This window comes from Astatotilapia calliptera, chromosome 23, assembly GCF_964374335.1.
Source record: "Astatotilapia calliptera chromosome 23, fAstCal68.1, whole genome shotgun sequence".
NCBI classification, from domain to species: domain Eukaryota; kingdom Metazoa; phylum Chordata; class Actinopteri; order Cichliformes; family Cichlidae; genus Astatotilapia; species Astatotilapia calliptera.
The window spans coordinates 3942005-3964261 of NC_137443.1; the positions used below are offsets into that span (position 1 = coordinate 3942005).

A 22257-nucleotide genomic window follows, 5' to 3' on the forward strand; every position below is an offset into this window, starting at 1 on the left:
TATTGCATTATTCTTCCATTAAAATTAAAATATATATATATATATATATATATTTTTTTAATATGCTTCTTCAATCTCAGCAAAAAACCTGATGTCACTGAGAACATGCAGTGATTCACCATCATCAGCACAGCCAAGCAGAGTAGAGCCTATTGGCTATCTGCAATAGGGCTGCTGGGAACCTCTTCAACACAGCCTCATTGCAAGCAGAGTTATTTCTAGCCTTGCCAAGCGTAGGAGGGGGCTGACATGATGGCTTCCTATCGATTTGCACTCTTCTGTAATCACTTGCGTTTCCTGGGTCCATCAATCTGCTCATCCTTTTTTAACAGGAGGAGGAAGGGAAGCGCTTGTACGTATTGGTGGCAGGTCCTAAGACATTTAGTTTTTATGTCCTGTTTTCCAGGTTCCACGTCAGGACTACAGAGAAACAGAAGAGGACTAAGATGTAAAAATACAGCCTTGGAGCCTGAGACGTTTAAAAAAAAAAACAGCTAGAGAAATGTCATTTGTCAGCATTTTTTTCCCCTGTGACTCATTTATCTCGAGCCATTTTTATTACAAATTATACTTCATTTAGTTAGGCTTAAATGCTCTCAACAACCAAGTACCCAGTCCCACTACCAGCCAGCCAGTTTGCTACATGCCCGTCTCCCATTTCCTTTCCATCTCCACTCTGAAGTCTTATTTAAATAAAAAGCATTAATAACGTATGCAAAGTTATTGTATGCATACAATCCAGAAATCACAATTTTAAACTGCATACAAACAACTTTTTATTGTTGTTTCTTTGTGTTTAAAATATTCGATTTGAGATTGCGTGCCTTTTACTGTAAAGAAGCTGCAGTAAATGTAAAATGCTTGTCATGGAGGTTAGAGAATGTGACTGTTAACTGAAAGAGGATCTTCAGCACTGGTCTTTCAGTGCATGAGGATTTCTCAAGGAAGTAATGAAACGATGGAGCACATACAGCAAGTGATAGAAACAACGATTTAGAATCAGTCCCGTTCCATGACATCTTCTTGTGATCCTTTACTTTAGACTGCAGATGGAAATCCCGCACTGAATACTTTCACATTTACAATGAGCGAGAGGTCATGGAGAGAAAGCTGTTTAGATGAAGCTCAAATTATCTGCGATTATCCTTGACATGCACCAGAAACTGCACCCTGAAGCAGATCAGTCAGCTGCAGGTGGTCCAGTTGGTTCTGATCACACATTTCCACACATGGATAGTATGAAAGTAGACTGGGATTGCTAATGATATGATAGAAAGTGTACAATTTTTGACTTAATATTAAATGTTGCAAAATAAACTTTACCATAACGACTAAATCTTTAGATCATCAGCTGTAGATATACTAGCAGATCAAGTTTCTGTTGACTTATTAATTGATAATGATATCAGGATAATGCACCGTAGGATAGATCATGGTTATAATCCAACTTTGAGCGCCAACTTACAAATAGAGACAAAACACTTTAACCCAAATTGTGTATACCCAATGCCTTTAAAATCTGTGTCAAGATAATGGATGTCGTCTTCTACCTGAAAATGATGCTTTGCAAGTCGAAAGGGTATTCTATGATCCCAGTGGTTGGGATTCGAACCCTAAGCACATCCTGTTGGGTTGGTAGATAGGACGGGTCAGCAATACGATCCAGATCACTTAGATAGCTAGAGACAAGAAGGACAACAAAAGACAGAGGGAGGAAAGAAAGTGAAGCATACAGCAGATAAAGCATATTCCATCCAAAAGCAAGTGCATCAGTCCAGATGCAACCAAAGATTTCCGAGGGGAAGGCGTGGATGGGGGACATTTCACGCTAGCGCCCCTCCAAATGAAATTGAGCTATATCCGTGATGGCAGCTCTAAAAGACATAATTCTCAGTTTTAACTTTTCGCACTGTCAAAGAGCTCAAAGTGAAGGCTTGTAGGTTTCTAAAAAGATAAGCAGTATCCTCTAAAGTTAAATTAAAAACAAATGTGTGTAAAGTCTTGTAGCTTAAGGCTTAAACTCAAGACTAGTCTTTGAGAGTGTACCATCAGGAATGTGCTGAGCCTTGCTGTGCAACACAGTGTAGATTGAGATAGCGGCATCGACGGTTTCCAACTGGCTGACCAACTTTTCTGCTGCTAGCCAACCAGTAACACCAGCAGGAGCACTAGACACCAGTACCTGAATATAATATTCTCCAGGTTAAATGGGTACTCAATGATGCCGGTGGTGGGCACTCGGACCCGCAGCACATCTTGCTGAGTGGGTACATACCCTGGTGTTGATATTCGTTCTAAATAGTTAAGGTAGCTGCGAAGGGGGAGGGAACATAACAGATGCACATGTATGCACAGAGACACAACTGTCAAGTAAAAGACAACATGCACATGAACAGTGCTTTCATTGTCAAGTTGCTCAACTCATTTTAAAATGGATTCAATAATTCTTTTGTTCTTGTTTTTCTGAGGTGCAGAGCGAAGCATCCAGCATGCTGAGCTCCACCTGGGACCAATGCATACGTTGTTATGCACATTCACGCACCAAAGCACTTAAAGTGCTGGGTAGATGTGCACATGAATGTAACACGATATAAATGCAGTAAATTTAACCTTGCCATTTAATTAAAAAAAATATATATACACATTTCCCCTTTGTTCCAGTACAGATCTCTCACTTAGATTGTCCAAGCTTAGCGCGCATTTAGAAGATGTTTTCATCCTTTTAAGCATTTAGCTTCAGGTCTGAACCCACGTCCTTATGACCCCATTTGTGTCCACAGGTTTCAGTTCCTACAGTCCAGCATCTTTCTAAAGATGAGTAGCTTTGATCTGGCCGTTGTACCATAAAGGCCTGCGTGGTAAAACACTAAAGTGATGGTTGTACATGTACAAAGAAGCTAGTAAAGATAGTTCTTTGTCCCAGACTCCTCAGCTTGAGCGAGTGGCCCAACTAAGTGACTGGTTTCCAAAGGTTACTTTGCTCTTTGACATTTACAATTTTCTTGATTTTCATTGTCCAGAACTGTACACTGACAATCATTTCTTACAGGTCTACACAGTTCTTTAAAACTTGAGGCTATTTATAATTAGGAGTTTGCATTTTACAATTATCCAATGAAATGAAGTAGCCACAGGTAGACCCCTGCCATAGCAAATGCTCCAAGTATTCATGCAAATTGACATTTCGGTTTTATTAAGTGTAAAAGAAACCTTTTGTTTTGCCCATTTGTGTTGATTCATGTGTAAAAATGAATAGAATCCATATTAAGATGAGTCCGAAACATAAAATATGGAAACCCTGAAAGGGGATGACAAGTTTGTTTCTTAACAAAACACTTACACTATAAATGCATCATGCAAAGCTTCAGTTTCATCCCAATCTTCAACTGTTCAAAGGAGCCACATTTGGCTCAAATAGATTAATGCAGGTTGGAATTGGCTCTATATATATTACTACCGTCATTTATAAACCTGCCAAGAGCTCCTCATGCCATCTGCTGAATTCTGTTCTCTTGCTTCAACCGAATGGATGTCGTCCGTCTGCCCCCCCAATACTTTTGTGTCATTTTTAGAAAACAAAAATATAAATTCTAACATGCATTCTTACACACTGCTTAAACATAAGGCAAATAGTCATTCAGTAAATTATGAAATGTCAGACGTACTACTTGGTCGAGTCAGAGAGCTGGTACTCTCTCCTGCGATCATACGCTTCCTGGATGCCAGGGTCAGCCCACAGCATCTTTATCGCGCTAATGTACGGCTGCTCGAACGATGCAACCTTCTCTACGTCCACGTCACGCACCACCAGGGCATTGTTCTGGAAGAACAAAACAAAAACATACAAAAAGACGTTTAAGCAATGCTTCACAGCATTTCTAATAATTATTTCATATTAAAGTTCATGATTTGAAGTACCTAAACACATGTGGAGTTAACAGACAGGAGAATACTGTGGATTTATTTTCCACCACTGGAAAACTCTTAAGCCAACACAACACCAAAACCTGAAGTTCGTTAAATGGCCACCTAAGACTGGCACCATAAGTAGGTCCATCCCTACAGGCTTCCATGGTAAAATGCTCAACTTTAAGAATGATATTAGCATGTTTAGAGCCTGGTACAAAAAGTGTTTTGGTTTCAGCCCATTCCTCCTCTCATCACTATACAGAGGTTGAATTTTTTAAACCCATCTGGGTTTTTATAAAGGCTTACAGCATGGCCTATTAAGCAGACACAGATAACTGTAGCTGATCCGTCCACTAGGCTGATCTGAGACACTTAACTGGGCCTCGCCACTTCGTGGCGTTTGTGTGTTCTGGAGCAATTTCAACGCCATTATTTGCCAAATAAATGCAGGATGGAATTAGCTCTTGGATTGTTAGCAATGTTGCTTTACAGCAAAAAGGTTCCCGATTTAAATGGTCTCGCTGGCCTTCTGTGTGGCATTTGCATGTTCTTACTGCGCCTGTATGGCTTTCCTCTGCATGCCCTGGCTTCTTCCCACAGTCCAAAGACATCTTGGCAATGTTCCCTGTAATTTTTTAAGTGTCGGAGCGAACACACAAACTCCCTGAGCGGTCCCTTAGACCACTGTGAGCAACAGCAGACGTGTGCACTGTGGTCACGCCAGCATCGAATCCATCCAAGTTACATGGTTTATTAAAATGTTGTTTTTACTCACAGGTGGAGAGCGCTTTCCAGCACTTTCCTTAGAAAACACAGTTTTTACCGTTTCTTCCCGCAGTAAATATGAACAACTATAGTAATCAGGAAAAAAAAAAACCAAAACATTGCATATATTTTTTTAATTATAACTGGTTTTACGTGGCCTATCAACACATTTAAAAACTGGTCCACACTTTTTCCATCAATTGTTCCGTCTGTCCTGTTCACATCTCCAGTGGTTGTACACGTTGTCATTAACGTGGCTTCACTCCACATCAGCCGTATATGTGAATCGCATTATTGGCTGGACTATGGGATAAGGTGGCATCGTTATAATCCCATACTGGAGCAGCCAGCCACTTACTGACTAACACTACAAAACAGAATTGTTAATGTATTTATTTTAATTTAAATTCAGGTTAGATTTATTTGTGCGCAACACAGACGTTGTGCGCAGAGACCGTCCCAGCAGTGCGCAATTGCGCACGCGCGCAGCTTAGACGGAGCATGTTGGGTTTAGTGTTTATTCTAAATTGGCCGTGGATATGAGATGGAATGTATGACTAACTGTGGCTTGCAGTGTAAAAGCCCTTTGACTGGTCAGTAAGACTACAAAAGTGCTATATAAAATACCAGTCCATTTCCAAATAATATGGCTTGCTGTGTGGTAAAACCCCACCCAAGAAGTCTCTGCTGCAGTTTTCCTGAGTGAAAACCTAGTATTTTCTTAGTCATTACTTCTTAGCAGGTGTCTGCGTGATGCAGCCACACAGTTTATGGATGCAGCTTGCTAATGAAGCTAGCTAACATTATTGATGACATGGTATGACATACTATAAAATGCCATTTCAAAAAATATATATAAATAAAGAATAAAGCTAACAGAGGCTTTAACGTCAAAAGGTGTTCACAAACTAATGGGTACATTAACTGTTATACACAATATTTGATGTACACTAAGATCTTCCCACACATGTTCCCAGCAAATTAGCCAGTACAAGTACTTGATGCACCGATGCCATCCAAATGCTATAACAATACATTTCTGCCTCCTAATAATACACACCTTGTTCTGTTCATACTTGAAGGGGATCTTAAGGTTCTCAGTTGCACGGATCATGGCCTGCATCGAGGTGAAGATGTTCTGGTAGACCAGTTTGGTGAAGCCCTTCTTGTCTTCATCTGTATAGCCTGAGCCATGGATTATTCTCATCTGCTTGATGAAAGTGCTCTTTCCACTTTCTCCAGTACCTGGAAAATAGATGGGAGCAGTAAGCAAACTGCTGAAAGCAACTGTTATGAATGGACAAACTGGTGTAAAAGGTATCTTTCAGTGTGCCGTGTGTGCTCTAGGAACAAAAGTTACAGCAGCATTATTATTTTCTTGCAAACATTTAACAAAGAAAAAAAAGAAAAGACAGATTCAAATGAGATAGTCGTTAATTTACACAAATTGAAATCTAGAGGAAGCAACCATTCAAATAAATACAAATATCAACCATAACACATGATTTGTAACCCATCCATGTAACACTTCTGCACTTGCCATTTTATAGTAATGTAGCCTGAAAATGTATTTTTGCCGAGAGCAAACTAAGCAAGAAGTAAAATAAAAGACTTGTGGGTACAAATCAGTTTTCAACAGGTCAACCAAGCATTCCAGAAACTAGTTTAAAAGTAGCCTTTTTTAATATAACTCGTTTCTGTGGCAATAAATTGGTCTGTCTCTGCAACAGGCTGGCCTCGTCTGTCCACCTACATCTTAGCATTGATGCATGAGGTCAAGAAGAAATGTGCACCATCGTGTCCACAGGCAATAATCCAGACCTCAATGTCAAGCCCTTCTCTGCTTCACCAGTTCAGGGTGTATGCATTTCTGGTGAGATATTTGAGCATTATATAACTCACTGTAAATAACTCTCCAGCTCTAAAAAACAAAGCTTAAACTACATAGAAGTTTCTGGGGTTAATTATGGTCAAGCTATTGTCTTCTTCCCTCCAGTCCAGAAATGTGCAATGTAACAATGCAGTGCAATGGTTGTTTTGGCAGTGGTTCCCAAAAAGGCCCGACTGACCACACGAGGACTGCATGGCTCACCTCAGCTCAACAAAGAGCTGGGTACAGCGAGTTCACTTCTCCAATTTTGTATCACTCATCATGCATATGCACATGTGCATAAACACACAAAAAGACCAAGTCACAGACAAGAAAACCTGCTTGCACATGCAGAGAAGGAACTACACATAACCCCACAGATCCCCCTCTCTCACTCACACACACACACACACTTTAACTTCCCCACAAGACCGTCCACAGCAGGTTCTGTATCTTTATATGGACATATTCTGTGAGCAAACTACCACTCTGGGCTTGGAGTCAGACTGAAAGCATCAGGGTTTGTATGCTGCGGACATAACCCAAAGAGTACGATTTAAAAAGACAAGGCAGTTAGCAGCCTAACCGAAACTAACCCTCCAGTATTACCATGCAGCGCTTTCTCCAGCGCAATCGTCTCTTCCACCCCCATTCCACCATCTATTTTCTTCCTCTACAACCCTGATGGAGATCTCCACCGCTCATCTCTCCATCTCACTTCTCCCAGCACTCAAGTCTGAGTCACTGCAGTTTTAGCTGCACACGCTCTATCAGGTCTCTACCTTTCAGTCTCATTTTTGCTTTATCTCAACTAAAGCTGCAACTGATAGCATGTGTTAACCAAGTCTTTAGCTTATAGAATTTTAATATTACAGGTTTGTCCACAAGTCTGCTTAACCAGATGTTACAGTTACGATGTGCACAAATCGTGACACTGCATGGTCCGTCTTTATCCTCCTATTCCAAAGGGCTTCAGCTATAAGATAAATTGTACATTTCTGAGCTTACGTCATTATAGTTAATTTACAGATTTCTGTAAAGGAAAGCTACAACTCAAGAGAGCAGGCTGTAAGGTGACCTTTATTTTCACGGTACCGGAATATTGTTAGTTTAATAAAACATTCAACTTAAAGCCATAAATGACAAGATCAAATAGAAAGTTTGATAGCTGTTAAAATATTTCAATATGGGGTCAAAGTAGAACTTAACAATTACACTACCATTCAGCACAAGTGGCTGAAGGCAGGCTATGTGTAAAGGCCTACATTGATATTTACAGCTACAATGTTGAATCATAACTGTAGTTGCTGATTAGATAATGGAAAGCACTTTGCGTTTTGAAACACAGCTCGTATTCCCAAGACATAGTAGCTGAAATGCCTTCCAAGGATGCCGAGAGACAAGTTTTGCTCTCGCTGAATGACGAGCACAGTCGCGCGTACAGCGAAGGAGTGCCCTGAGCACTGCCTGCCTTCTAACCAGAGAGGATCTTTCACTGCAGAAAACAGGTCAGGCAACATTGGAGTTTCCCCTTCAGACAGAGTAAGTCTTTGAGAGAGGGACATAAATAGCAATTGTTAAGACAGCCCTGGAGAGTTCACTCTCCTATTGACTGAAGAGTTGAACAGAAGGGAAGTGTGTTGGTGGGTTGTGAGGGACAGTACTGTACACATTTTCTTTCTTACCTCCTTCTAACCAGCAATACGGTAAGTTTAAAAGCAACAGCTGAGAAAAGGTGCAGCTATCCTATGAATTTGGTGTGTGTGTGTGTTCCAGCGTATTTGCCTTTCCCAAACAGCCAGAGGAGAAAAGCATGTCTTGCAGGCATGATCAGCTTAATTCAACAGTTCCTACTGTTCTCCCGCTTAACTGGAAAACCCAGCCGAAGCGTTTCTCACGGACAAGCAACTGTACACTCACTGGAGCTACTCCTGAGGGGTAATGCTAGTTCCCATGGCAACTCCTACACTGGACCTCTAAATACACGGCTGAAAACAGCAGCTGATAGGCTTCAGTGTGTATTCAGAGAGCCCAGTCAAACATGCAACTTTAAAACATTTTTTCTAATCTTACAGCTAGGGCTTGGCAACGAAATGAAAAAGATAATTGGTGCAAAATAACTTCATTAGAAATGAGACGGTGTGAGTCAATAGAACTCACACCATCCATATTTTAACAGACACCATAAAAACCAAAAGAATAGTAGCGTTGTGCCAAACCAATCGTGCGGTTGGATTATAGCTGGAGCCACGTTGGGTTAGGTTCTCGCACAGAGTATATGAGGGAGAGCTAGCAGGGCACGTGCTAATGTCTGGGCTACTGCACCATACGCACCAGCACGTTACGGGCGCGACTGAGATCAGTGACAAAATGACCAAAATGTTGAGTAGCCTTACTGAACATAACACACCAATGCACACAGCCCAAGGCTCAAAACACGAGGACAGTGTAGAAAAGAAAAGGAATTCTGCCAGCAAGCACAGTCAAAATGTCAGACTTAAGTAGCGGATTAACGTAGCTCACCCTCGTTACCAATTCTGTCCATATACATTTCTCTCAGACGGCACTTTCCCATCTACACAGAGTGTATAGAGACAGTGTAACACTTAACTACCGCATCGATTTGAGGTCAAGTCACATTGGATTCAGACGAGCCTCACTTCATTGAGACACTACTTCACTTCTAGTGTTTTTAACTTATTTTTTCTTCATCCATTTCCCCCCATTTCGCCATAAGCAGCCCACAGCTTGCTGAATGTCAAGTTTGTTTGTTTCTATCTCTCTCTTTTTTTTTTCTTTTTTTAAATTTGTGGGGTTCAAATTATTGAAAGTCTATACTATAGAAATGGCAGAGTAGAGCTGTAATATTTTAATTTTGTATTATAATTACACTGAACTGGCCAAAGAATTTGGTTGTACCCATTTCACTGAAGGCTGTGACCGATCTGTCAATTTAACACTGGCCAAATGCCCAAAGATAACGTGATAAAGACATGAAAGACTAAAGCAGGGCGATGACCAAAAATATTTATCACGATATACATTTGAAAATTTGCGATAACGATATAATTCCACAACTTTATTAGTGCAAAAAAACAAAAAAATCAATGTATTTTCACTTAAACAAGCAGCTGTTTTTTTATGTGTATTAAAGTTATATAAAAATGTAACAATGAAAATTCCTTGCTGACATTCTCTGCCATGCTTTTTCTGCCATGTGCGTATGAAAACAAAGGCACTGCGCATGCGCGTTTTACCCATATTCTATCGCTATATTTCATTTTCTTATCGTTGCCCAACATTATACCGGTATTACCGCGAACGGTATAATATGGCCCAGCCCTATGAAAGACCTACCCATCCACTTTTTCATGAAGACTTCGTTGTTGTTTTTTTTAAATGACAAAATGTGAAACAAAATACAAAAACACTTGATCCACATCTGTCCTTTTACAGGCAGTGCATCCTTAGAATTTGAGTTATTAAACAGATAAGTAGACTTCAGCAGGAAAACTGTGTAGAGACTATAAGATTGTGTATTTGCAAGTTGCCCTTTGTTGCTTTCTGCAAAATTTGACTTGCTATATTCTAATAAGGTCCAAAAGTAAAGGTTTTGTATGCAAAAATGAATGCACTGGTGACCTTTAACAATTTTGAAACCCCCAACACAGCAAAACCAGAGTGGAAAAGCCCAGTAACTCACTTTTGATCGTTAACTGAAGCAGAACCATCTCACTCTGCCAACAACATGCTCTAACCAAGGTATTAGTCATTTAGCCAAATAACCATTAACTCACAAGGAACATGAGAGAGGTGGGGGGTGGAGTAGCTACTGATCCATCTTATTTAGTTGAATGCAAGGCTTTACCTTGCATTAACTAACAGCTTTGCATTTAGTCAAAAAGACAAGATGTGCCAAGTGCATGCAGAGTAAATGATTCCTTAAAATTTCTCTGAGCACATCAAAAAGGAAGCTATATCCACTTAAGCTCAGTGCTGGGAAAGACTAAAACGCTGGAGGCTGTAGTTACTGTACAGGAACTGAATGAGTAACTGTCAAGTGGCCGTATTCACCTTGAAGGAATTTAAGAACCTAACCTGATGACCAGTGCAGCCATGTTTTGGCTTTTTCCTCCTGTAGAGTCAAAAGGCAGTCTAGTTAAGGTCACCATTCATTAAAATACAAGAGCAAAAAGTACTCATATTTACTTGAGAATTTATATTTTGTTACCCCATACCTCTTAGGCAAGATTCACACAGATATTGCTTCAATGCTAGACAGTGGTCGGGGATCACTGTTGGTGCGATCATCACACTGACAACATTCATTCATTACATTTAACACAACTAACAGTTAGCATTAGCCAGCTTAATGCCTGTACACTGTAAACAGATTACTCAGTGATCATCTTCAGTTTGAGATTAAACTGCACAGACACCAACACTGTTCCCAGGATATTTTTTATAATGTGGTAGCAGCCATGCTGGAGCAATATGAATAAAACAAAATTCGACTGGCTGACTCGTGCATCGGTGCTTGCAAAGTTGAACTTGGCAGCGCAAAGCAGAGCAACAGATACACAATTCAGTTGGGCAGCACATGACACACTTCATTTAACGTGACCGAAGACTGAAACACCCACAACATTTCAACCATACACCAAGCTTTAATCTGGACAAACTAGGAGAGTTTCTTACATCATGGCTGCACAGAGCACTCACTGGTGAACAAACTATTCAACATCCCTCATATACTGAGGGACGTTTATCCCATCTTTACTCTAAAAAATAAATAAATAAATAATAATAATTAAAGAAAAAAAAACCTCCATGTATGAGTCATTTAGGGCTGCAACGATTCTTCGACACAGTCGATGACGTTGACTATGATTACGCAGAATTTTATTGTTGTGACATCAATTCTCAATGGGTCACTTTTAGGGAGTTTGTGCGTCGCATTGATATCTTGTTTATGTTAGTATAGTAATGTTTGTGTTTCTACGGTAAAATTCAGCTTTAGTTGAACTTATGGACAGAAGCCATTTTTAGTTTCCTATTTGCACATTATTTTCTCATTTAAAACAATTCTAGCACTTACCCAATATTACTTAATATTTTTATACATTACATTTTTTATTCTGACGGTCCTATTGAGCAATGTTAAAAATACATTTGATATTTTCAAATTCACACACTTCCTGGGTAATTACTGTAATTTGCTGTGGGACGAGAAAACAGGGCAATATTCACAGGTGGGCAGAATTGAGCCTAAAACAGGAGGTTTGCCCACAGGAAACAGATAAATGTTACTGAAACGATCGAAATAATCTTTAGTTGCAGCCCTACAGTCATAAATGTCAATACTAAAAGAGTGACAAATGGCTAATATTGACCAATATAACTTCCCAACTGAAATATCCAGATGTTTCCCTATAACTTGTTCTGATTGAATGCAGTTAGGTAGACCGTTAAAGGGAGAGTACAGTAGATCCTAAAGTGAACAGGTGCATTGCCCTTGCAGGTGCACATAAAATACTCAGAAGACAAGGCTGCTAATCCTTTCTTAATTAACTTGATTGCACAACTCTGTTGCTTGTGAAGCTCGCACACAAGAATTTCACTCACATGTGCTGTACCAATGTACCTGCACATGTGATGTGACAATAAAAGTGATTTGATTTGATTCTTGAGTTGTGACAGCAATAAATAAAATGTACCAAATCATTTTTACATCTTGAGAATGCATTGCTACAAGTATAAGTTTAACTGAAACACGAGCTGATTCAGAATTTACACAATAAAATACCATTTACCCAACTTTAGCCGGCTGACTTAAGGTGTCACTACAGTATCCGAGTTGCCATAGCTAAAATGGTTCATTTCAAACAATGGATAAACTGAGGCGCTGCATCAAGGATGAGTACAAAATAAATAAGGAATTATCTGAAGTTCATGATGATGCTGCTCGTGTCCAGTCCAGAGCTGATTTTAGCGCCAGTCCAAATCAAACCGATACTGTGGCTCTGTAGTTTTAGATAGCAGCATTGCACAGTGAGTGACAGCAGTGCACCTGGAGTTTTGCACATCTAGAACTCAGAAACCAGTTGTTTGCTTCCACTAACAATAAAAACAAAAAGCAATGTAAGCATGCATATGTTCTGCCTCTGGTGTGTCACATCTCATTAACCACAGGAAAGAAGAAGAAAACCTTAAATTTTCCTTACACTTTAAAAAAAAAAAAAAAAAAAAAATAGGAAAAATAAATAAACCCACCATGCCCTAGTTAAAAATGCAGACAGACTTGTGGGCACCACATACCAGACACCTGCCAGGCCATTCCTCTAACCAACTGCTAATACATTTACAGCTACATGTGTACTTCAAAGACTGTTCCAGTGACCGTCATTTTTCACATGCCTTCCAAATAAGAGGCTGACTGGAAGGAATGGGTAAGGGGAAAGGGAACCCAAGTCTCCCGTCCTCCGTTTGTAGGGTTGAAATGTGTCTGCATAAAACAAGTGGACTGTAAAAGCACATCAAGATCTTCGCTGAGAGAAAGAATGAGAAAGAGACAGAAAAGGAGAGGGGCAGCAAGCTCAGGATCTCTATTCCAGTTTTGAGAAAATTCCTGGCATACTTTTCCTTCTAAAGGACTTGCATGTCAATTTAATCATTCTGCCTATTTTGGTTCCCATTTAATCAAAACACTTGTTGTACTGGAAGAGCAGCATTTCTCACTAGACAGAGGTTTCGTAGTTCACAATCACTCAAGTAATTGTGATTCGTCTTCAACTTCACTTCCTTCTTCCTGGGCCAAGACTTTGTCAGGAACTTGTCTACAGCAAATTTGTTGCTGTGTAAACATGCAAAAAAAGCTTGTCTTTTTAAGTAGCTGCACAAGCATTACATGTGTGCATAAATACCAAAAGGAACAAGGAGGTAGTTATGTAGAAAGTGCTACCTACAGATATTTACTTAATTCTAGTGATTTCTCAAGAACGTCAGCAAACTGAAACTAGTTCTTTGTGTAAGTGCCACAGCTGCTCATGAAATACAAACCATTCATAACCGTGCCCAACAATGATGTGCTCTATTGAAAATGATCAATATTTTGATTGCTATGTGTCTGACATAATTTAATGGTTCTATAAGGCAGGTAGGCGGGGCCAGAAGGACTGGGCGGTCTTTCACAGGCCTGAATGCCACATAACTGCCGAAACTCTGGGTGTGCCAACATCAGTTTGCTAAACTAACAAAGCTGCCAGACAAACAGTGCAGAACTACTAACACCTACCTGTTGTGTCTTTGAACTACACTGTGAAACTCAAGCTTCCTTCTACCAGGTACAAGAGCTTAGGACTGCATATGTACACATCTGGGGGAAAAAAGCTAAGCAGGATGGCTGATGAAGTACAGGCATAGCAGCACTCATGACATAAAGTGGACTAATAAATCCTTTTACAACAGAACACATGGATCATTGGGTCTATTATGGTCGTCTGTGACAGACTACAGACGCTGCTTACCAAAAGGTCCAGCCTAGAAATGCTTGTTAAAGTAATTATTCAAATTTTACTAAGCAGAGGGCCAGGTAACTGTTGGGTCTATGATATTACACAGCCAAATCTTAGCAGTGTTCTCCCAGCAGATGGGAGCACTCTTCCTTACTTCTATGATGGCAAGATCTAAATAAGATCGTCCAGTGACAGCGATGGAAATCTGCAGTTCTCTCCTGTATTTTGTTGTGTCCAAGTAAACTGGAGCATAGCCATTTGACCGGAGCAATGTGCAACCACTTTCTGCACAGGTGTGTGGACGTTAACCTGCTGGCACAAGCACTGATAATGTTGACAACACTCAGCAAACAAATCGGACATTATGTATGCAAAGTAGGGCAGCGCAATATGGCCAAAAATATTTATCACGATATACATTTGAAAATTTGCGATAAGGCACTGCGCATGCGCGTTTTACCCACATTCTATCGCGATATTTCATTTTCTTATCATTGCCTAACATTATACCGGTATTACCGTGAACTATATAATATGGCCCTGCCCTAACGCAAAGTACGACAGATTCAAGCAAAATTTGAAATACAATTTGATTAAAGAATGTGATCAATGGTTTAAATAGCTTTCAAGTATGGATTTAACCTCATCTACTGGACTGCAGTTTTCACAAAGACACAATCTCTCCAGTGTGTCCTGGGTAGAGTTGCCAGAAAGAAAAACCCTAAGATATTAATACTAAAATGTTCAACAATAGTGATACAAACAGTGCTCTCTTTGCCAGGTGGCACATAATTTTACACGGTACTAGTGGTGCAACGAATCAAAAATCTAATGGTTCGGACCGGATCACGGTTTTAAGTCATGGATCGGATCAATTTTCGGATCAGCAAAAAAGAAAAAAAAAAGACAGACAACTTAAGTATGTTTTGCCTATTAAAAACATTCAACTCAAGACTCATTCCACCCAATTATATAAAAACAAATTAAGGTGCAATATAGGGCAGTACAGGGCTTTGTATCTACCACTCCGCTGTGATATAATGAGCGGTCACGCAGCTTTCCGCTGACCTGGAGGTCCACCCGTTTGTAGTTGGGCAACAAAAGATGCCTGGGACAGTTCAGCCATAACTTTTCCTGCTCATATATGCTTGGAACGATCTTGTCACTGAAGTGGACGCGCAACAGGATACCATAGCGTGGCTCAAGCACGTTCATCACAGTTTAAATCCCTTGTTTTGCACAAGGAAATACGGCCTCCCGTCTGCAGCTAAACACCCCAGTAGCTTTTGTAATAGCTTTAGCCCGGTCGGACTGGGCAGCAAAGGGCTGCTTAAATACCGCAAACTCCTCTGCTCCTCCACTTGGATCGCTAGCGCTGACCATAACTATCGCTTGACAGACCTACCACGCGCACCATACACACACTTTTTTTCCTTCTTTTTTGAATCTTCGAATCACGTGCGTGCCGAACCGTGGAGTGGGATCGGTTCGGATTACGGATCAACCGTGATCCGTTGCACCACTACACTGTACCATGGCAGACCTTCCTCTCACCAACAACCAAAACACTCAATGTTCATCACAATGAACACTACTTTAAGAGAAATTTTAAGAGATCAGTAAAGTTCTTATTTCAACAACATTGAAGTAATAAACAGTTTATAAATGTTAACCTGGCCAACACACATAGTTAGCAGGGTAATTGCTAATAGTTACCAATGACCCATTGGCTACATTAGCCACCAGTTATCATCAACGCAGCGGTCGGCAGACTATAGTCATGGATGGAATATCAAACTGTGGCAGCTCAGACTGTGATCAAATGGAAAACTGGGAGGGTTGCTGGCTGTACAGAGCAGCGGGGAAACCATGGCAGAACTGAGTCAAGAGTCCAGAGTGTGAGGAACTAGTCCAAGCAAATAAGGAGTGATATCAGATGGACAAGCGACTGTTTTTACGTGCTGTCGTTAGAAACAGCGACGGTAAACCCAGCATGTGGCTCTGCCGTCCGCTTGTTTATTTTCCACATAAACCTTTCAAAATAAAGCTGAAGATCCTGTTGAGATTTTTCAAAATAAACTGAAATGATGACAAACAGAAGGACCAGTCAAAGAAAATCGAGGACCTTATTTCTAAACGAGGGGCTAGCATGGACATGGTTGGTTATGAAAAGTCTGACACGGACCAGAAAACTGTACTATGCAAATTATGCAGGAAACCGGTCCCCACCTCAGACTCAAACACGACAAACCTCTTCTGCCACCTACGCAAGAATCACGTGAGAGTATGGGGAGAGTTTACGGATGAGAAGCAAAAGAGAGCCGTCAGGTGCTAGAAACAAATAAACCTTAGGCTTTTCCCCGCAGCACGCCATGTAATAAATACAAATAAAGAAAATGGCAGCCATTACAACTTGTGTCTAAAAGTGTATAGTTTCACGCAACGGTCAAAACACGTTACTCCAGGTACACGACGACCAGCTGAAAACACTTCACGCAAGTCAAGTTGCCTGAGATTCACAGAATTTACTGAGAATGTAAAATGTTTGTGATATATATCGCTGTCGGAACGATAAATGTTTAAAATCGGGATATGAGATTTCACTGCATCCCTTCAGTGCAGATCAGTAGAGGCTATACTTCAAATTACTCCCACATAATGAGCTACCTACAACTCAACACCATAGTTGAGGGTGGGAATGTAGATCAACCAGTATCAGGAGCTTTGCTTTCCCAATACGTTCTCCCTTTATGACAACAGAGAAGATAATAATCTGACAATGTGATAATGAGATGAGCAAAGAGACACTTTGGCTCAGCATTTTGATCAAAATGCTAATGCACACATGCACCAAGTAAAAATGGCAATGTAAAACTTGGAAAACATAGTTGGGGTTTAGAACTTTTGGTTTTTATTAAAAACAAAAAACAAAAACACAAATGAATGCCCTTATAGTCGGCCAAAAGTACATTTCTTAACATTTCATTGTCTCAGCAGTGAATTAAGAAAAGCACTGCAAATTCATCAAAAATTAAAAGAGTAAGTTGCAACCAAAATCATTTACTTTCATCTTAATTCAAAGTTGATAAAAATGAGGTTTACTGCAGTGTGACCACTGCTGTTTACATTTCCACAATTCAAAGACAAACTCAAAACTGATTAACCAGTACGAGTATCTAAATACTCAGCTCCACATACAAGTCCTCGCTGTAACAACTGTCTATATCCTGCTAACAGCTGTGACATGCTGTCAGGGAAGCTGGTTTTATCACAGCTGACTGCCAAGTGCAAGTGAACTGTAAGTAGATCCAAATTCTAGGTGGGTGAATGTTAAAAACAAACAAAAGAATGACTGGTAGTTGATACTGTTATGCCACATTTCCAGAAATTAAGCTGATACGGATGACTTAACCACCATTCAGTACTGCTAGACATACATTTGCAGTATTTGAGAATCCAGGAAGGAAACACTGCCTTCAGCAATGCTATTATGGCTTTGACTATAGCTGATAAACCAGAGGGCATCCCCTACCATGGCCCACAACTGTATAAACACACAGATCTCTCTTTTGGGTCATTTTATCCTGTGTGTGGGTTGTTCATCTGTACTGTCTGCAGTTTTGTTATTTCTACCAAACCCAGCCATGCCAGCCGTTACCTTGGCAGCAGCTAACAGGGATACAAATAAATATGGCTAACACAGGGCTTATCTGCTTGGCTTACTGTAAGCCTTACTAAGAGAAACCATAATAGGCGTAGGTAGGCTGTATACATGAAACATCCTTGGGTGTTGCCAAAAAACAAATACTCATTAACCCAGATACTACCAACCTGTTTGTGCAGTGCGTGCATTGACAGATGAAGTGTGTGTTCAGTGTATGTGCATACATGCATACATAAAGTGTCCTGAATCCCATTTCAGGTAAGTGTTCAGGTGAGTATCGGGGCCTTAGCGTTTGAGCGTACAAAATGTGCTTTATTATCCAGGTTTCACTGAATACGATCTCAACACCAAACAACAGCCACAAGCCGTTAAGGACTAGCCGATGAGCTGAGCGTTTTACTGCAGGGTCTACCAATACTAGAAATGTGGTAGCTTGTCATCTTACTCTGAATGTTATGGTTATTATAAAAAAAATGCTTTTATAAGAGTTGTGTTTCCCATGATTTATGCTGATGTGCTACAGTGGGGCACTGTGTGTTTGCAGGAGAGTTGCAGAGCAAACATAGCTGGGATAGTGACAAAACAAGAGGAATGGTTCAAAATACGTTTGCCATTGTTGCCAAAGCAGTCATAAGAACTTTACATAGCTGACGGCAGGGCTTGATTGATCGCATTTTAATACTAATGAAAATTAAAATAAGGATACTTTTTTTGCACTTCTGCTAATAAGCACTGTTTTCTTGTTTTCTAAATGAAGTACATTCATTTTCTTTGCAGCAGCGCATTTTCACCTTTCCCGAAAAGTTCAAGCTCACTTGCCGTTTATGCAACTTGAGCCAACGTGATTAAAAGGAAGCCCTTAGTAAACACGAGCCATCTAAAGGAAGAAAACAGGCTTTCAGTAGGTGAGCTGATAGCATGACCACTAACTAATATGTCTGCAGCCGCTTTGGTCTGACAATCGCTTGGGATTTCTCACGCGGTCCACTTTCTGCAGTGAGCAGCAGTTGGATCACGGTGGTGCTGCTTGCCCTGTGGCTACTCTGAAAGTATGGCCAAGGCATGCAAGTTCAGTGCTGCCTGGGCTTCTTTTTGCCCACATCCACATGTGCAGACTTCCCACAGTTTAGGATGCAGGCTAAGAGAAGGTCAGCATTTCTTTGCAGGACTTGCAAGTTCTAATTATGAATCCGCTCTCTACAGGATGACCCAGTGTCCCATACAATGGCCAACACTTTATTAATTTGCCTTCCCTCTGAATTAGATTTAAAGTAATAGAGAATACCCTATGAAAACTTCAAAAACTGCCTCATCTATAGGTGTATGAATACTCAGCCCCATAATGTTTAATATTCAAGATCACAATATCGATCAAAACAATTGTAATAATTATTGCTGCCTAAGCCAACAGTCACTATAAAAACCCATCACCACAAAGTCCATCAGTAAAAGACATTTTAACCCCAGGAAGTCAGAAACCAACTTATCAAAATATTTCAAAGAGTGTTTAAAGTTAAACACGTAGGATTTCTTTTAGAGATAAGCAAACTTTTGACTCCTGTGGTGTTAAAGGATAATTAGGAGCAATAAAAGAAGTTTAGTTTAGTACAATTTACTGTTGTACTTTATTCCTGTAGCACTATTTATATATTACAACGGTGCAGTAAGACAAAACAGCAGTTCTACATAGATGAATGAGAAGTTATGGGAGCGCCAAGCAAAAAACATGCGTTTATTTCCCACATGCAGAATTTTATCTCTGTGGCTTCCGTATAGTTCTAACTCTTTCAAGGACAGCAGAGTCGGCTGCTGACATACATTAACTAAACTGATGGTTGCTGCTTTTGTCATACAAAAAATTAAATAAAGCCCTGGGCTTATATTAAGCAGGCTACCAAGTGTGTAAGACCATTACAAAAACACTTCAGCAGTATGAAAACGTTTGGTTTTCTATTTCTTAAACACGAACAAAAACGGATGCAAGCAGTTTTGACCGTTTTAAAGACGTTTGCACAATATGAGCAGTATTGCATGAGAAAACAGGTAGGTTTATAGGCAAGTTTTTCAGTCACATGACTCATTTAACCTTGAGTCAACAGTCGATCAACATAAATGCCTGAATGTCTCCAGTTATTGTTTGCACACTGCAGTGATGCATATCCTAAACTGCCTTTTCTTATGTTCACTGCTAAAGGACACTGTTACTTAACCCATCACAACGCAACTCTCTGCTCATGATTTATTGTTATATTTCTGAACGCAACTTCACATTTACTTTCAAATTTAAAATGAAAGGAAAATTATCCACCCTATTACCAATATCTGTCAAAGCTTCGTCATTGTTCGGGAAGCCAATTAATCACAGCCTGTATATCACTTATAATTATCACAAGCATTTGTACTAAAACTCTGTATTCAGTAAGGAGAGCAAACAAACTGTACACATTTAATTACTTGTGACTTTCATTAGCTACAGAGCAGGCAGCGAGCACTCCTCTGACCCTGACTTTTACACCGTGTACTTACAGAAGAAATCAGGCCTGTTGCTGATAAACAGCTGGAATAATTGCCTTTCAATAAAACAGCAACACTAAAAGGCAACAGCCATTTTACCGCTATATCAAACCCAACTTAGGAGAACTATAAGCATACTGTACGATTAACTACTTTTGAGCTTCATATTCAATTTGGCACAAACGTTCAAGCAAAAGCAAGCAAATTCCAAGTGTCACTTTCTTCCTTCTTATAAGTCACAAAAATCCCAAATCTAACAGCAAATCTAAGAGGTTACAAGCCAGTGGAGATAAAAGATCTAAGGGCTATTATACATGCAGTCAAAAACATAATAAAAGCTACACTAAGCATGACAATCTATAAAAGGGATGAAAGAGGTCCATAATAGGCTCCACATGAAGAGAGACAACCAGACGGAGCTAAAAACCGACGCTGTAGCTAGATAGCGCTTGGGTCTTTTTCACATAGGCTTAAGTAAACAGGCCATTTCTTGTTCTGAGAGGGCCTTTATAACAGCGAGCACGATCAGGCTGCATACAGTAGAAGGCAATGAGTCCGTGTTACCCTAATTAACAGAAATCACCACACTTATTTCATACAATTATTTCTGACCATCTTGTACAAAAAAATATATATATTTTTGAGTAGATACCCAATTACACCATTGCCATTTTGTTTCAGTTGAGCTTATTACACTGGGAGGTGAGGGATTTATGCAGTCAAGCATCTATGAAATTTCATGATGTCTGTGCAATACACAATAATAATCCTTTAATTAGCTCTTTTTCACCATTTTCTGTTTTCCTTCCTCCCAATCCCCATTTACTTCTGGTTACCATGAAGCATCGACTCCAGTAGATCAGAGTGACACAGGTATCAGTTTTAGCATCCGAATATAAAGAGAGGAGGAGAAAAGAAAAAACAATTGTTGGTTCTAGTAGGGCTGCATCTCAGTATTTGATTATTATAGAAAGGCATTTTGCCATGTCCTTTTTAGAACTTGGAAATCTCATCCAAGGTTAGGAACTTGACATTTTTGGGAGCATTAAAAAGAAAAAAGGCACTCAGAATAGTTCTCTACAAGAACATTTGATTAACAAAAAAATTATTTTAAACTGTATAAATTACACACGATCTTTCTTACAATCTAGTCATTTTTGATACCACAAGAAAACAGTTACTTTTTAATCCGCTTATTTTTAGTGTTAGATGCTGATGCGGCGGTTTGTGAGAACACCTTTAGCATCAGGAAGTCAGGACTCAGTCACCTGTGACAAACTACACAGTCTCTCAAATATCCTCTGGCATGTCAATGAATTTGTGCGACTTACTGTGAAGTTTACTTAAACTCTATTTCAGGTTACAACGCAAGACACAAACACCAAATGGCATTCAAAGGCATAATGGCTCTGCTAATCTACCTTTAACGCACACAGACACACACCTGAATAGCATTTCCAGCTCTCTGGAGAGGACTCATTTCCCACAGCAAGCCACCTCAGTGCAGGCCTTTTCTAGACTTAATTAAAATGCAGCCCTTGCTCATCACTGAAGCCACACTTCACTCAGAGGTGTGTGTGCACAGGAACAGGCAGAATCTACTCAGGGACAAAATATTTAGTAGTGGAAGCGTTCCAGTTTCTGACTGTAGTTCAAGTAATACTGGCCATTCACTTTCAAGAGTCTGTGTGAAGGGCAAGAGAGAAGCTCGCTGGCAAGATTTAATTCTCAAATAACCTCCTCCATCATTTACAACCCAGAACTGCTTACATCCACCGACCTTGGCCAGTCTCCTCCCTCTGCTGTCTTATGGGTGGTCTTCTAACAAAAAGAAAATCAGCAGGGGAGACGTTTCTCATGAATCCTTGTGGCCAAAGATGCAAGACTACGGAAGCTTTGAAGAAACACAGTAAAGATTACAGACTGCGGATTTTAATTCAGTCGCTGGTTTAAATTCCTGGGTGAGTGGCTGCTTCCAGCTATTCCACCGTTAGACTAAAAACACAACCTGAACCACACGA

General features: G+C 40.1%; 1 protein-coding gene across 4 annotated transcripts in view; it reads right to left on the reverse strand.

The window, feature by feature from the left end:
* LOC113015699 (guanine nucleotide-binding protein G(q) subunit alpha-like) overlaps window positions 1-22257 on the reverse strand; it is a 33411-nt gene that overhangs the window by 9489 nt on the left and 1665 nt on the right. For all 4 annotated transcript variants that reach the window (XM_080297985.1, XM_080297984.1, XM_026157838.2 and 1 more), the window contains 3 exons: window positions 5735-5919; window positions 3666-3820; window positions 1551-1679 (listed from right to left, as the gene is read on the reverse strand). In XM_080297985.1, the coding sequence (XP_080154111.1) occupies window positions 1551-1679; window positions 3666-3820; window positions 5735-5919 (469 nt within the window). The remainder of the gene's footprint in view (window positions 1-1550; window positions 1680-3665; window positions 3821-5734; window positions 5920-22257) is intronic.